General features: G+C 46.3%; 1 protein-coding gene across 1 annotated transcript in view; it reads left to right on the top strand.

The window, feature by feature from the left end:
* The window catches only part of AFF3 (ALF transcription elongation factor 3), a 474,009-nt gene that overhangs the window by 325,940 nt on the left and 130,859 nt on the right, over positions 1 to 17,210 (top strand). Inside the window, exon 10 of the mRNA XM_024743692.1 lies at positions 16,163 to 16,214. Within this exon, the coding sequence (XP_024599460.1) occupies positions 16,163 to 16,214 (52 nt within the window). The remainder of the gene's footprint in view (positions 1 to 16,162; positions 16,215 to 17,210) is intronic.

Raw genomic sequence — 17,210 nt, 5'->3', positions numbered from 1 at the left:
CATTCCATATATAATAGTTTGTATCTGCTAATCCCAAACTCCTTATTTATCCCTCCCTCGCCTCCGTCCCCTTGGCAACCACAAGTCTGTTCTCTATGTCTGTGAATCTGTTTCTGTTTTGTAAATAAGTTCATGTGTGTCCTATTTTAGATTCTACATATAAGTGACATCATATGGTATTTGTCTTTCTCTGTCTGACTTCACTTAATGTGATCATCTCTAGGTCCGTCTGTGTTGCTGTAAGTGGCATTATTTCATTCTCTTTTTTTTTTTTGCCTATGCCACCTGAAAATTAGAACATTTCATATATTGACCTAATTTTCAAACCTATTCACTGTAAAAAAGAAAAAGCGGTGAACTAGTCTTGGTAGTGTGTGTGTGCGTGTGCGTGTGCGTGTGTGTGTATATACATATATATATGAGATCTTTAAAAACTTTTTATTGGAATATGGTTGCTTTACAATGTTTTGTTTCTGCTGTACAGCAAAGTGAATCAGCTATACATACACATGTATCCCCTCTGAGATTTCTTTTTTAATTGAGGTTATCTGACTTACGTATTCTGACCACCTGGATTAGTTTTACAGTGAATAGTTCTAGAAGCATCAGAGATAACATGCAAAGTACTACAAAAATGGTAGCATTAAAGGTGAATTCACGGAAATGCCTTGGTTTGAGGATCAAATGCCAATCTCCCAGTTCAATGAATAGCTAATAGGATGCTTTTGCTTTAACATGGAACATAAATGGCTTTTCCTTCTCTTTACATTTAAGTGATCCGCTTACTACGTTTGTGGCAGAGAGGGTGAGTGGATTCATGTAGAAGGCTGCGTCTAGGCATAGGCAGCCGAAGGCATATGTTCCAGAGATGGACAGCTTGGAGGTGCAGCACCGGTGGGATCCCTGCAGTATCGGGTTCCAGCTGGTTCTGCCCATAATCACAGGGGCCAGGATGGGCATCTTGGTCCACACATCATAGGAGGTTAACATTCCATAAGTCTCAAATGACCTATGGATACCCTGAACAGAGAGGCAGTGGCTTCTTTCCCTCAAGACTTAATGGGAATGGAATGTTACTCAGCCTTAAAAAGAAAAACGAGGGCTTCCCTGGTGGCACAGTGGTTGAGAGTCCGCCTGCCGACGCAGGTGCAAGAGGGAGGGGATATTGGGATATATGTATACATATAGCTGGTTCACTTTGTTATACAGCAGAAACTAACACACCATTGTAAAGCAATTATTCTCCAATAAAGATGTTTAAGAAAGAAAAAAAAAAAAAGACTTAATGGGGCGGGAACAACTCAATGAACTAAAGTGGAGAAAGCTTTAATTAGAGAAACTTAGGAACTGTTGACTTCCAAGGCAGAACAGGTACTTCTCCCCCTCCAGTTAGTACTGAGTTAGCTTGGATAGTGGACTTTGTCCTTCACATGACTGTACCCTGGGAAGGACATTGGGGAACTAATATTTGAAGACTCTACAGGTGTTTCAAAGACTGGAGAATAAAGCCTATGAGGAAAGAAAAAAAGGGGCCAGGATTTTCTGACAAGGAAAGAAGATGGGGATCTGTACTCCCACTTTTTATCGCTTCACTAGGCTTACTTATCTGTCTTTCCCTTCAATAAACAGTGAGCCATGTGAAGGCAAAGGCTTTTCAACCTTCTATCTCGAGCATCTAGAATGTACCTGGTTCACTGGTGGTGGTGAATAAATTAAGAAGTTTCTGTTCTCAGTTAGAAAAAGTGAAATGGACTTAAGTTACAGCCTGGTGATTGTTACAAGATGGAATGGGTAGTAAAATTCCAATACTAATGTTGAATATTGAGTCATTCCTGTGTATCAGCCACTGTATAAAATGTTGTATGCATTTTCCCCCATATAATTCCCACATTCCTTGGGGGTTAACACTCTTATTTGTCTATTTTAAAGGTGAGGAAACTGAGAGAGCGACTCTGAGTTCTTTGCACAAGGACACACAGCTAGTATGTGGCAAAGCCGGGATGTGAATCCATCAATCAGGCTTTCTGACTGCAGAGCTCAGGCTCTTAATTACTATACCTACCAGTCAGAATTCAGAGTGGAAAAGAGAAACCACTCTAGGTGTTTTAATAGGAGGGCACTTAACATAGGGCATGAATGACTTCCAAGTCCATCAGGAGGGCTAGGGAATCTGAGGTCAGGGGGCCACCAGGAAATCAGTGATTAGTTCAGGAAATCAGTAAATGCCAGAATTGCAGAGAACTGCTAACAAACATCTCAGCATCGACAGGTTTTATTCCCAGAAGGATGCCTGGAAGCCTCTGGCAGAACCTCACATCTGCCACCTGCTGAAGCTTATACACCTGCTTCCACTTCCCCGGTACAACGATGGCCTCTGTTACCCTTCGGCCTTCCAAACCCTATGGGAGTGGCTCTCATTGGCAACATCTAACTCAGAACCCTGCAGGCAGGCATGTAGGAAATGTAGTTCCCAGTCCTCTAGCCCCCATGAAACAAGGTAGTGCTCCAAAGGGAGAAATGACGCTGAGATGTCCACAGATAACCTTGCGTACTGTGCTGTACTGTCTTGAAGAAACCTTGGGGACTTCTCCAGAGAACTTGGAAGGCAGGATAACCTATGGTATCTTTTGTATTTCCTCCCAGAGGCTAAAGAACAGGCCAGAAAATGATCTCAGATGCCCTAGCACTGCCTGTGATTTCTGAAAACAATCCCTGAAGAATTCTGAAACGCAGAATGATAACTCCTTAACTCAGTAAGGATGGGTTTGTGCCTTACCCTAGGTACTCAGGAAGTAACACCCCTCCCCTGGAAGCATTCATATTCAAATGGAAGGCGGGGGAAAAGTGGAAGCTGTTGAGTTGATACACAGCCTTAATACAATGCACTAGTTCTGTACAAAGGCAGATAAGATGTGGAGAATTCTATTCTGTGGATTGCAGATGGTTTTAATGAGAAGGCGAAAGTTCACTTGGAATCAGGCAGTGGTTTTAAACCCTGGCTGAATAGTAGATTCATCTGGGATGCTTGTCAAAAATACCGATGCCTATGCCCAATCTAGGACCAATTAAATTAGCATCTCTGGGAAGGAGGCCCACGAATCAGTGTTAAAACACCACGGGTAATGCTGACCTCATCATTGAGCAACCCCTCGGAGGCTTTACAGTTTCCAGTGTGCTTTCACTTTTATTGTCTCATTTGTGTCTCTACTGTCGTAGCATTTTATTAGCAGACAAACTAAAACTCAGAGTTCGGGACTTGATCCAGGGAACAGAGCTATTCAAGACATTCAGCTCTGCAGACTGTCCAAGTTCACTCTGTGTTGTCTAGTGGTTCCTGCGCTTTGCTGAAAATTAGAATCACCTAGGGAACTTTAAAACTCTGGATGCCCAGATCACACCCCAAATCTATTCCATCAGAATATGGGGGTGGGGTGGGAGCCAGGCATCAATGTTTTTCAAAGTTCCCAAGTTGTTCCAGTGTGCAGTAGTTTAGAAACCACCATGTTAGGCCGTACTCAGGAAACATGTGACATGGGCGTAGCTCAACATGTGCGCATTTGCTTATTTGGAGATTATGCTTGGCTCTCTTTCCTGACCCTAACAGTTTATCTGTTCAATTAAATCTCTTAATTAGGGGCTGTCTCAGGAATCAACTTGTCAATAACGATAGCCACAGACATGCAAAAACTGGTATTGTGCCCGCCGTATGTATGACCCTTCTAGATTCAATACATTCTTCCTGTCAAAAGTTATGAATGAGGGCTTCCCTGGTGGCGCAGTGGTTGAGAGTCCGCCTGCCGATGCAGGGGACACGGGTTTGTGCCCCAGTCCGGGAAGATCCCACGTGCCGCGGAGCGGCTGGGCCTGTGAGCCATGGCCGCTGAGCCTGCGCGTCCGGAGCCTGTGCTCCGCAACGGGAGAGGCCACAACAGTGGGAGGCCCGCGTACCGCAAACAAACAAAAAAAGAAATGCCCATGGTCAAGTCTGTGCAAAGCTTCCCAGTCGAGGTCCCCCAACCTCTCTTCCAGTTCTGCCGAAAAAGGACCGTGTTCTTTCACACTCTGTACTTGAATTCATTATGCCTTAGAAACGGAATTCTCTAATACCAAGAACATTAGTTCAGAAGCTAATTTTCTAAAAGTCCTTGTAACGAACAAAGAGAGGAATTTTAAAACCATCTTTGAGGACCGAGTCTTCCCTGTTAAATTACCCTTTCTAGAGTCCAGCTTGTTTTTTGATAGAAATGATCGAGTCCGTCCAGCCCTCTTTCCCTATAATTCTTTTAGGAGGAAGCAATTTTCAAGTCAGATCAGAGAAAGCTACTTTACAACCGTGGCCTGCAGTGCCCTGAGTGGAAAAGATGGAGCATCTTCATATTTTCACAGTCACACCAGCTGTGTGCGGTGCTTACAGCTTTCTGGGTGGAAAGAGTCCTGAGATGTTCAGGGAAACTGGGCCCAGCATTCCATTTCTCCCAGACAAAGAGTTCCCTCCAGGCTGCTCAGATCCCCTATCTAGTCCCCTTGCAACTGTAATTCCAAGTAAAAAGAACAACGAGCACACTTTTTAAAATACACAACTAAAAAAAAAAAAGCAAAAAACAAAACTAAAAAAAAAACCTGGGATATTTCAAATAACTTTAGCGAGATGTGTCTTTACTACATCCAACAGAAGTGGGGACACGATAAACGAGAGCAAACAGTGGACAGACTTCCCTTGCCAAGTGGTCAGCGTTTTACAAGGTGTATTTGCAAGGCTGCCCCTGTTCTGTTTTCCGAGGCCATGGCTCCTAAACGCATGGCCCTGAGCGTACCCCCCTGTGGGCCACCTGCAGCTGTGCGCTGGTTTCTGCCTTACAGCTGTTTTGTAAGACATCACGGCGCACCATGCCATGAGCAGATAGCGTCATCAGAATTGGGAGCAAGATGGGTCGTTAACATGTTCAACTGGCTCAGAAACAGGCCTCTGGAATCCCTGTGTCCACCAGCAGTCGTCATTGGGGGTGTGCAGTTGCAATCCGTCCTGACCAGAGCCTTCCCTTTTTCCCGCTCAGCTCCTCCACACTCTAAGTTACCAGGGCCTTTACGTAACTTTACAGGCTTGTCCAGTGCACTCTGTGAGGCAGGAATTGTAGAGAAGACTGAGCCCTGCAAGAGGCAAAGGAGAGCTGCAGGGAGGCGGGGACATGACACCTTCTGGAGGTGTCAACACCCCTCACCTTCTGCAGAAGCTCTGAGCCCGTGTCGTCCAGTCCAGCAGCCACTGACCACACGTGGCTACTGAGCCCTTGAAATGTGTATGTTGTCACCTTGAAATGCTATGTTGGCTTAAATATATTGACTATATTGTAATTTTACCTGTTTTTACTTTTTTTGAATGTGACTATTAGAACATTTTAGTGACCTGTTAGGCTTGCTTTATACTCCTCTGAGACAGTTTGAATGATGGCTGTTCATGCTTTAGCACAAGCAATTGGGAGTGACCTTGAAAAGGGACACACTAAATATTTACTACCATCCAGTGGCATACCAGTTACTTATTGATGCCAACAAATTACCCCCAAACTTAGTGGCATTTGTTATCTCATGGTTTCTGTAGGTCAGGAATCTGAGCGTGGCTTAGCTGGGTCTCCCGGCTAAGGGTCTCTGGAGAGGCTGCCATCAAGGTGTCAGCCAGGGCTGCAGTCACTTCAAAGCCTGACTAGGGAAAGATCCATTTCCAAGCTCACATCGCGTGATTGTTGGCCAGACTCAGTTCCTTCCAGTGGTTGGGCTGAGAGCCTCATTCCCTCCTTGGCCGTTGACCAGAGGTCCCCTAAGCTCCCGGCCATGGGGATTTCTCCATACGGCAGCTCCCAACGTGGCAGCTTTCATCATCCGAGCAAACCAGCCAGAGAGCCAAAGGGTATGCATGCCAGCAGGTGGACATCACCCAATCTCACGAGTGACACCCCATCACTTTGCCCTGTTCTGTTCCCTAGAAGGAGGTCACTAGGTCCAGCCACACTCAGGGTGGGGAGGACACAGTACCAGGAGTCTGGGGTCGTTGGGAGTGTCTTAGAGCTGCCTGCTGCAGCTAGATAACAAAGGTCCCGTTAACCTTACACCCGTCCACCAGTGCCATGTACTGACAGTAAGGGGTCCAAAGTGCTGTGTTCCCATTTGCTGGTTAATGCATTAAAGAAACTCGGAAATCATCTATAAGAAACTACAGACAGTGGTGACTTTGGGGGAAAGAGTGGGAAGTGAGCAGGTAGAGACAGGAGGGGAGGTAGACATTTCCCTGGATTTTTTCTTTGTGGGGGGGGATGGCATTGGAACCCTGTGTGTGTATCACTTTTCCAAAAGAAAAGAACATCGTGGGAGTGCAGGATATAACCTACCTCCATCCCCAGGCATGCCATGCTCGGGGGTCACCTTCCCCGACTCCATCTGACTTCTTTAGGAGTCTGAAGCCAGCACAGGTCCTTCCTCCTCCAGTGCTCTGCTCGAGGGCCCATCCCACCGTATAACAATCGCTGGATTACTTGTCTCTGTCCCCTGATAACCCGGTGCTCTGAGGGCAGGCACAGAGCCTTTGGAACTTGTATTCAGTGAGTCAGGCTCAGTTGGTTGAATGAACGAGCTCTTTTCCTTAGCAGATTTGGGGGTGAGAGGAGGGGGTCCCTGGTCCTCTCTGGGGTCCTACCCTGTGGGCCAGGGCAAACTGGGAGAGATCTGGGGAGGAGTACACATCCTCAGGGCCCCAGGCCCCCCACCCATCCACCCAGACCACAGGCCCCAATATGCCCTCAGAGGTGGCTCAAGGGGCCATATCACAGGCTCTCGACTTTCAGTAGCTGACTAGAGATGTGATAAACCTCTGCGGGCAGGAGGTGATGGCCTAGCCCAGCGCTTCTAAAACTGAGGCCTCTGCCCGGCAGCCTCTGCATCACCTGGGGACTTACTATAAATGCAAATTTGGGGGCCCCTTCCCACCCCTGGAGGTGGGCCCAGACACCGGTGTCTTAACAAGCCCTCAGGTGATGCTGCTTTTGCTCTAGTCTGAGAACCACTGGCCCAGCTTTGACTCCCAGGGTGCCTGTGGAGGGAGCTTCCTGCTTCCCTAGGGCTGGAGGTCAGATCAGGTGGCCTGCTAAGGCCGCTTTTCTCTGTAAACATTCTCCCACAGCACCTCCGCGTCCTACGGCAGTCCACCTGCCCCAGAGGACTGATCTGATGAGGAACTTCCCTTGGCCGCTAGCGTCCCGTTTTCAGTTACTTGGAAGAATATTTTGTGACTTCATGCTTTTCTAAATGTGCCTTCGTGGTGGAGCTCGGGGACACATTGTTCCTTAGAAAGAATGAAGTATCCTGCGGACACAGAGCATTTGCGAGGATGTATAGTTCTGGTGCCGGGTGGACCAGAGCCTAGAGGACTTGACGAAGGCTCCTTGGGGGCTCGGCAGATGGCTCTGTTGCTCTGCTCATCATTTAGCATATGTGTCATCTGATTTTATTTGCAGTTGCTGTTAAGAGAAAAGAAAAAGATGAATCTAGTTTTTTTACCCAAAAGCTGTTGGATGTGTGTTTGGGGTCACATTTCACTGTACTAAGGAAGCGTCTAGAAAATACCTAGAGACAATTGATTAGTTTGTAACAGAGGAAAGAACACTTCCCTGGTCTCAAGCCCAGTTGGGGAACTGGCACCATCTCCCAGTCCAGTCCTTGTGGCCACCTGGTGCAGGAGCTCTGGGGTTCAGTCTGATTATTGCCTTTGTTCCTGGTCCAGGAGAAGCTGCTCTGGTATTATAGAGTCACAGGCTGTTGCCTGAGGGCGAGGCTCTGTCCTACACACCATATCACATGCGAAATGTTTCCAGAAGTAGTCAAACATTCTATGTAGCACTCTACCATCTAAAAGCACTGCCATGTCCATTTCCTATTGAATTTTTAGAACAGCGATGGGAAATGTCTTACCTGACATACGAGGAAGTAAGTGCTCAAAGAAGTAACCGGACTTCACCCCAGGCTCCTGACTCCAGTGTGGATCCTGACTCAGATTCCAACCTGTCAGTTTTACTTTTATGAGTCGTATCAGCTCAGATCCAGGGAACCCTCTAAATCTCCAACAATCTAACTGGACTTTCCACGCATTGGTAAAGGCAGAGAGTCAGAATTCAGAGCCACAAGGGGCTGTAGAGGTCATTTTATCCCAGCTTCGTTTTAGAGATGTGGAAATAATATCCAGAGTGAGTGCACACTTTGCCCAAGTTTACAGAGCTGGTTACGGACAGAACTCAGACTCAATGCTGGCCAGCCTCATTCCACCACTCCACACTCTAGTACCACAGACTGTGTCCTTTTATTAGTGTTGATTTTTACCTTCCTTTGATTTCCATTTATTCTGTATTAATATACTAGATATGGGACTATCTGGAAAGGCGGTTGCTTGACTGAGATTTTGAAGACACACGTTCATCCCGTATCTCACCAGGGTTTGACAGGTCTCCTGAATGAGGTTGGCTTTTGCGAGGGTCTGAAGTAGCAAGAAATGAGATGACACAGGCCTGTGTCAAGGTCGCAGGTGGACTTATCATATAAGCGGAAGAAAAGGACCATTGGAACCTATTGTTCTTAAACAGAAGAGGTACAGGACACCTTCGCCCCAGGTTGAACATGGCAGAATCAGAAGATCATTTGTGATTTCATTGACAGCTAGAACCAATCCTAGGAAGAGGGGGTCCAGGAAGAAGATGTGTGTGAACAGAAACCATCTCCCTATGCTCCACATTGCCTCAAAAGATGTAGGTAGGAAACCCAGGTAGGAAAGCATCAGAGCTGGAAACTCTCAGGTCATCTAGACCACCCTTTGTCTCGTTCCTGATTTCTACGTTGGCTTCCAGACTAAGTTCTTTCATTTGTGCCTTGGATGCGCTACATCATCAACCCCAGGCTGAGCCTGTCCTAGCCGTCCTGGTTCCCAGTTAACTGGGGAATGGCACGAGCTAAATTCTTCTGAACGAATGTGGAGAGGAAGGTGGTCAAGTGTTTTTGAAAATAAGCCCAGGCAGATGGTAGTGCTGACCCTGACAGAGCAGTGGACTTCAAAAACAGTGAAATGAGTTTTATAACTTCTCCTCCTGTGTTCCAAGCAGTGGAGAGGATGGATTGGATTCCTTCAGAGAGGTGGACTTGCATAACAGATAGGTTTATCATGCACAGCTAATTGTTAGAATAGATATTTGCGTATATGAATATGGTTTTTTTTTAGTAGTACTATCATTTAATCATTGGGTTGTTGTGAGGTTTCAATGAGATGCACTATAGAAAATGTCTTTTTTTTTAACGTCTTTATTGGAGTATAATTGCTTTACATTGTTGTGTTAGTTTCTGCTGTATAACAAAGTGAATCAGCTATACATATACTTATATCCCCATATCCCCTCCCTCTTGCGTCTCCCTCCCACCCTCCCTATCCCACCCCTCTAGGTGGTCACAGAGCACTGAGCTGATCTCCCTGTGCTATGCGGCTGCTTCCCACGAGCTATCTGTTTTACGTTTGGTAGTGTATACACGTCGATACCACTCTCACTTTGTCCCAGCTTACCCTTCCCCCTCCCCGTGTCCTTAAGTCCATTCTCTACGTCTGCGTCTTTATTCCTGTCCTGCCCCTACGTTCTTCAGAACCTTTTTTTTTTTTTTTAGATTCCATATATATGTGTTAGCATACGGTGTTTGTTTTCCTCTTCCTGACTTACTTCACTCTGTATGACAGACTCTAGGTCCATCCATCTCCGTACAAATAACTCAATTTCATTTCTTTTTATGGCAGAGTAATATTCCATTGTATGTATGTGCCACGTCTTCTTTATCCATTTTGCATATAGGAATATGTTTAATGGGGATTCATAAACATTTGCCTTTGGCTTTAAATCTCAAATAGGTGGAGATCATAGAAGCACCGGCTATAGAAACAAATCTGCAAACCAAACAGCCCATATAAAAGTCAGGTTTTCAAGAAGCCATTAAGACATAGCAAAATGAAATGAACTTAGAAGAACTAAAGGATTCAGATCTGATAAGGGCCCCAAATGACAAGTAATTCCAGGAAAACCCTATTAATTAAAAACGGCTGCTCTGTGAAATGACTGCCATTATATTTGAAGGTAGTTAATGTGCCCGTTTGCAATACCTGTGTAAGATACAGATGAGCCCTAGAAGCAGTTGGCCATCTGTTATGGGTAGGCTACTATTTCTGCTTCCTGAGAAATTGTGGACCTCAAAAATATAAGCACCAGGGACTTCCCTGGTGGTACAGTGGTTACGAATCTGCCTGCCAATGCAGGGGACATGGGTTCGAGCCCTGGTCCGGGAAGATCCCATACGCTGCAGTGTAACTAAGCCCGTGTGCCACAACTACTGAGCCTGCGCTCTAGAGCCCACATGCCACAGCTGCTGAGCCCACGTGCCACAACTACTGAAGCCCACGTGCTGAGAGCCCGTGCTCCACAACAAGAGAAACCACTGCAGTGAGAAGCCCACGCACCGCGGTGAAGAGTAGCCCCTGCTCGCCACAAGTAGAGAAAGCCCATGTGCAGCAACGAAGATGCAACACAGCCAAAAATAAATAAATTTATTTTAAAAAAATATATATATATATAAAAGCACTAGCTACAATGTAAAGTTGTCTACTGCTCAATTAAAAAATAGTACACACAGGGAAGCTACCATCATCAAATAGTAAAGTTGCAAGGGTTGTATTGAATTCCTCCCTTTTCTGAGGGCCTTACCTTCAGGTGAGGCGACTGGGTTCCGTGAGAGTTCATTATGCCAGACCTTCAAAATTTTAAGGCACTTAAAAATGGCTAAAATGGCAATGCTGATTTGAATGTAATCTGTGAGAAGAACCAGCCCTGGGAGACAGTATGCTTTCCAAAGATAGGTGCCCACCACTGAAAGAACGCAGTAGAAAATTGAATGTGTAGGTGATTGGGAGTTTGAATGCCAATTCTACTGTTGGTGGTGAGGCAGTGTTTTCTTCATCCTTCACTTCCAGAAGCAGAGAGGTTCACCTGAGGTGGTCCTTGGCAAACCACAGATGGAAATGTTTGTACTGGGTTCCCCGATCTGAGCTCAGAGGCAAACCTCCACATACCCTTCCTCTACACAGTTCCCATGGGACCCTCTGTCCCTGCGTGAAAGCATAAGAGCCTTCAGCCCGTGGCTCAAACCTTTTGACCCTTTGTACCAGGTGTTCAGGGGGCATGTTGTAATTTTCCTGGGACAATAATTTTAAGAAACTGTTGTCTACACAGTTCACCAGTGAAAAATGGATAGAATCTGAATCACCTAATTGCATGTTTAAAAAAAAAAATCCTGCCTCGGTCCTGTCAGGGTCCCACTGTGAAGTCAGCTGTCTGGTCAGACTCCACTGTGAAGTTACCACCAGGCACTGACCGGAAGTGCTCTGGACACAGTGTGACAGCTGCTCAGGTGCTCAGGGCACGAAGTCCAGGTTTCTCTGTACCTCTGGCTGCACCTCTGCTCTCCGGCCTTCATTCGCAGAGTTTGATTTTATTATCTGTTTTATTTCAGCTGTTGTCATCAGGCTGTGGGTACTCCAGGCTCCCAGGATAGTCCCCTGTGCACTCGGGCTGGTGGCCATGTTTTCTGTCCTCTGCAGGCACGAACTCACGTCAGATCGATCAACCATGGCAGCAGTTATATCCTAAAATAGATCCCCCTCCGCAACCTCTAGAAAACGTCATCTTTTCTTCTCATCATGGCCTGAGAACAGAGCAAATGGCTTAGTTCTAAGGCACTGTTACAGAAACATCTTCTGTCCCAAACTGTTTACGCATGCAAGTTTCTTAAACGCTCCAAGGCATGGCCCTCAGAGGTAAAAGAGGAATACTAATGAAAAAGGAACATGTGTTGAATGTTGGTTCCGCACAAGATTCTGTGCTAATAAGCAAGCTGAGTGGCAGAGCCAGGATTCCTCCTAGGCAGTCTGACTCCAGAGTCTGTGCTCAGACCCCCGAGGTCTGCTGCTCCGGCAGCACCCGCCTCGAGGTAGGGTTGAATGAGGTCAGGTTGGACAGGAGCTGGGACACCTAAGAGGGTGCTGCGGGGACACGAAGGGGGAGTGGGCGCCAAGGGACATGGAAGGAGCGTGGCTGTGGGTGGGTGGGCGTCACCATCGGGAGGAAGGCCTGGTGGTGCTCAGGTGAGGGGGGTGTAGGGATGCAGAGGTGCGTCAGGGTGCCCTGCGAGTCAGTGTGATGCTGAAGCACGGGCCCTGCACTTATGTGCTGATGACCCTTCCCAGTCTCCATCCTCAACGCTTCAGAGCATCAGAGTCTTGGCCTTCCTTGCTTTTTCAAAAACAGAGTCAGGTATCCTCCATCTCTGCCCTGTGTCCTAAGCAACACTTACTTTGCATTTTCTTTCACTCTTGGTTTAAAACTTTTGTTATTATTATTCTTGTTTAATTTACTTACGCCAGTGTAATTCCTTCTGAAAATAGACAGATGATGAACATGTTGTCGAGCAGGTGGGATCAGATTTGGGGGCAGTCTGCTCCGATGGTGCCATTTGTGTGTTTCGATGGAGGCAGACACAGCCTTCACCAAATGAGGACAGCTCTCAGGCTCCTAAGTGGTCCCAGCTCTTCCGTATTCTTCTCTAACTTCACATCTTCCTCAGCTCCTCCTCAGGCTCTCTAAGGAGCCACTCTGGTTTTCCCAGCATTAAAAGGGGCCAGCACTGTGCTTTGGAAGTTGAGTCACAGGGACTCCACTGTGGCCAGAATGATGTAGAAGGGCCGGGCGTGTTCTTGGGTGGCCTTGAGACTGAGTCATCTCAGCGCACGCCTGTTGGGGTCTGGGGCGCCGGGCAGTGGTGACCGTCTGTTCCAGGGATGCGGTCCCTCGTGCTGGTAGCAGCAGGCTCACAGGATTACTGTGCGATGTGAACGAGCTGTCAGTCTCGGTGTTCCCATTTTTCCAAGACATTCTGAAGTTTATTGGAGTCTAACTTCTCTCCAAGCCTCTCTTGAATACAGAATGTTTTTACATTTGATCCTTTGTTTTTGGATCTCAGACCAGAAACACAATTAATCTTTTTTTTTTTTTTTTAACATAAGAGAGGTAAATTCAGTGATAATTTCTATTCCCAAAGTGAGGTGGATCTCTGACTGCTTTTCTTCTGGAAGGGATGACAAGGGAGCTGAGTCTCACTATAGAAATGACGAGACCATGGCCCAGAGGTGTGACTCTCCCAGGATCAGGGGTGTGAAAGGCAGCCTGAGATTCAACCAGACACATGTTCACGTGTTGACACATTTAGTGTGTACCTAGAATAAACAAAACAAGTTCTACTCCCTACCTTAAAAGGAACCCCACACACGGCTTTTACTCTGCCAGCTTCATGTGGTAGCCGAGTCACAGGGCGGGTGTGCGGCCAAGCTAAGATCCCTTGCTTTGGGACATTTAGGGGCATCTTGCTCTGGTTGGCCATGGCCTTCAAATCTGTCCACACTGTCGCCCATACACAGATGAAACTACTCAGGCACCCTTGACGTGACTTCCATCTAACGGGGGGTCATTAAAAACGATTGTGTGTCCTTCCCTCCCCCTTCCCATCCCCTGACGGGACCACCCACACTGTGAACACCCAGTGTTTACAGGGCAGTCCTTGAGATTAAACCGAATTGCAGTTGGCAGCTGACCCCAAAAGAGGGAGTGAGGAGTGGGGGGTAAGAAACTGTCCTGACTTCTCTGGTCCTTTTCATCAGAAACGTATTTGTGCCTTTGGGTAGGAAAATCATCATGGGGGGACTTCCCTGGTGGCGCAGTGGTTAAGAATCCGCCTGCCAATGCAGAGGACACGGGTTCAAGCCCTGGTCCGGGAAGATCCCACATGCCGCGGAGCAGCTAAGCCCACGAGCCACTACTACTGAGCCCACGAGCCACAACTACTGAAGCCCGTGCGCTTAGAGCCCGTGCTCCGCAACAAGAGAAGCCACTGCAATGAGAAGCCCGTGCACCACAACGAAGAGTAGCCCCTGCTCGCCACAACTAGAGAAAGCCCACGCGCAGCAACGAAGACCCAACGCAGCCAAAACAAAAAAACAAAAAAAAATCGTAGCTGCCCAGCCAACCAACTGGTACTGTACTCTGTGCCATCACCGTGCTGGTCAGTAGTGTCCCAGGACAAATGAAACACCGTCCTCACCTAGATTCTCCCCCAACAGCACTCTAATATAATAAATCACCAGTATCTCTTCTCTTCGAAGCCCAGGTTCAAGTTTGCGAGGTCAAGGGAAATGAGTGACGTGCCACACAGACGTAAAGGGCGGTTGAGGTGCAGCTGTGCAGTCCTTGCCAGTGTTTGGCTTGTTTGCTTCTGGTTTGAATAATAAAAGAAGGATACCACTTGCTGCTGGTAGAACAGCTGTAGCCAGGGGGGATTTGGTGTCCTAGTGGTTATGGCTTAAATGGTATACCAAGAATTGCTTTAAAATTTCACAACTGTGCTCTTTAGAACAAATACAGGAGTCGTTTTACTTTAGGAAATAGGGCGCACATTTATTTTGCAGACTCTCGGACGCTAAAGGAGGACTGGACCTTGGAGATGTCCAGCACAACCCTTCATTTTACAAAGAGGGAAATGGGGCTGGGGGCGGGGCCGTTTATTGATTTGCCCCAAACACACAGCCGTGAGAGGCAGAAGTGGGCCCACGCCCTGCCCTGGCAGATCTTTACCCCAAGTTCACCCCAAAAGTCACTGAAATTACTTATAAAAATATTCAGAGGAATGTATCTACAATAGGCCTGTAATTGGCTTTTATAGGAAACAACACATTTTAGGGGTCAGTCTTTGGACTTTGAAGGTGATTTCAGAGAGGAGAGCGAGGCCTTCGAGCACAGGGACTCAGTGGCCTCCACACTGATCCCTGGAGCCCCAGGGTCCATCCAAAGACGGACTCTTCCCCTCACTCTGGACAGAAGAGCTCTGCATTCATCTGTGTGTAAAACACACTTCTGAGTGAGACTTCTTATGAAATGAGTTCATCTGAAAACGATTATTCTACAAAGAAATAAATCAGCAATGCTGATAAGAATACAGTTTCATCATCGTCAGAAATGATGTTTGAAATTCTTTCTTTTTTTAATTTAATTTTTTTTAATATATCCTCTTTTTTTAATTTCATATTAGAGTATAGTTGATTTACAGTGTTGTGTTAGTTTCAGGTGTCCAGCAAAGTGATTCAGTTATACATACCCATATATTCTTTCTCAAATTCTTTTTTTTTTTTTTTTTTTTTTAACTTTTAACTCTTACGGACCCAAAAGTAAGCTTCCCCACTGCGGTTGTCATGACGCAGCTGAGGGACCCAGGGGGCTCTGGGGAGTTCCTCCCCAGAGTCTTCCCAGAAGGTTTCCTCCTATTTGGTTTTCCTCATCCAGTAGGATGTTCAGGCAGCTGTCTTTTGCAGATCTTGGATGGGGGAAGGCCCAGCAGCTGCTCTGAGAACTTGAGTTTGTGGTTTTCTAGCTCTCGGCAGGGTTCTGCCCGCTCTCTCCTTCTGCTTCCCACGAATGGTGATGGAGATGTAGCTCAGCACCCGCCACATGGAAAACACTGGACAAATAATTGTGGAATTACAACTTCACAAGGAAAAGCACCTATTTGACTCTGTTCGTTTAAAACCTCATATTCTTTTTTTTTTTTTTTTTTTTTGCGGTACGCGGGCCTCTCACTGCTGTGGCCTCTCCCGTTGCGGAGCACAGGCTCCGGACGCGCAGGCTCATTGGCCATGGCTCACGGGCCCAGCCGCTCCGCGGCATGTGGGATCCTCCCAGACCGGGGCATGAACCCGTGTCCCCTGCATCGGCAGGCGGACTCTCAACCACTGCGCCACCAGGGAAACCCGAAAACCTCATATTCCTGAAGCAGGTCATCACGTCCTTTGGCTGTTGTGAGGGTTTATTTTCATGATGTGGCAGTTTGTAATTTCCTAAGTGCATCAGAGGAAAAGGGCTCAAAAGGAAACATTTTTTTTTTAATTAGTAAATCTAATACGCTCATTACTGAAACATTGCTCTAATACAGGTATTTTGGTGCTAAATTCTCTTGAATTTTCTAAGTATCTGTACCTCTTTGTTCCCTCTTTCAGAATGCTAGAAGATGACCTTAAGCTAAGTAGCGATGAAGAGGAGAATGAACAGGTAAGATTTTCCTTGATGTTGCCGTTCTCTGAATGTGATATGATGATGCCAATCTGGTAGACTGTCCTGGGTATTAACTGAGTCATACAAATGCTCAATTGTGATGCTCTAGGACGCTGGGTATCCTCTGCTGATTACGAGATTCTGTGCCATTGGGCCAGTCTGTTCAAATATCTTGGCTTTAATTTCCCATAAAACTGTAATTCTGTGATCTTCATGGCATCGAAGCCAACAGCAGCTGTTTATCAGGAAGCCGCCGGGGATCAGGCTTCAATGTGAGATAGAGCTTTTGTTTTTGGAAAGGTTACTGGCTTTCTGGAGATCAAATGTGTGAGCTTCACCTCGTCAGCATGCAACAAGCATGCTTTAGCATTAAATATTGAGAAGTCTTATACAGATATTATTAACATTGAGTGGAAGCAAAGGTAGAGGTGAGCTAAAACGATGAATAAAAAATAATCGCGCTCAGAATAGCCTGTTTGTCTTAAGTGATAAATGTGCTTGAAATGTTCTCCCCTGGTGTTGATTTATCGGCTCGAGACATCAGTCAGGGGTTTATAAATACTCTTCTGATCAGTCAGTTAAGGTGATAAAATACCCAATTAACATTCATCACTCTCACTTCTGCATTTCAGGAAATGTTTGTATTTTAAAGCAAGTTTGAAAACATGAAAAGACAGATTTTCCTCCACTTCTGTTTCCTTTTTCTCATCACCTGTTTTGTATCGTGTCAAGGTGGGATAAACGTGATAGGTATAAAGACAATTCAGAGAGGTTTTCTGTGTCATTTTTACACGTGATACAAGACACGTATACTGTCCAGTTCATCTTGGAATGGTGAATTTTATACAGAGGTATCGTGGAATGCTGTGCAGGTGTTGCAGCTGTCTAGACATGCAAACGCACATAATGTACTGAGAGAGTGTGTAGAGGTGAGATCAAAGGAAATTTCCGGGAAGAGTATCTGAGCCAGATATGACTGTGAGATCACAGAAA

The sequence above is a fragment of the Neophocaena asiaeorientalis genome, unplaced genomic scaffold (genome assembly GCF_003031525.2).
Source record: "Neophocaena asiaeorientalis asiaeorientalis breed wild unplaced genomic scaffold, Neophocaena_asiaeorientalis_V1.1 scaffold114, whole genome shotgun sequence".
In the NCBI taxonomy this organism is placed as follows: Eukaryota; Metazoa; Chordata; class Mammalia; order Artiodactyla; family Phocoenidae; genus Neophocaena; species Neophocaena asiaeorientalis.
This window is presented reverse-complemented; position numbering and strand designations above follow the sequence as displayed.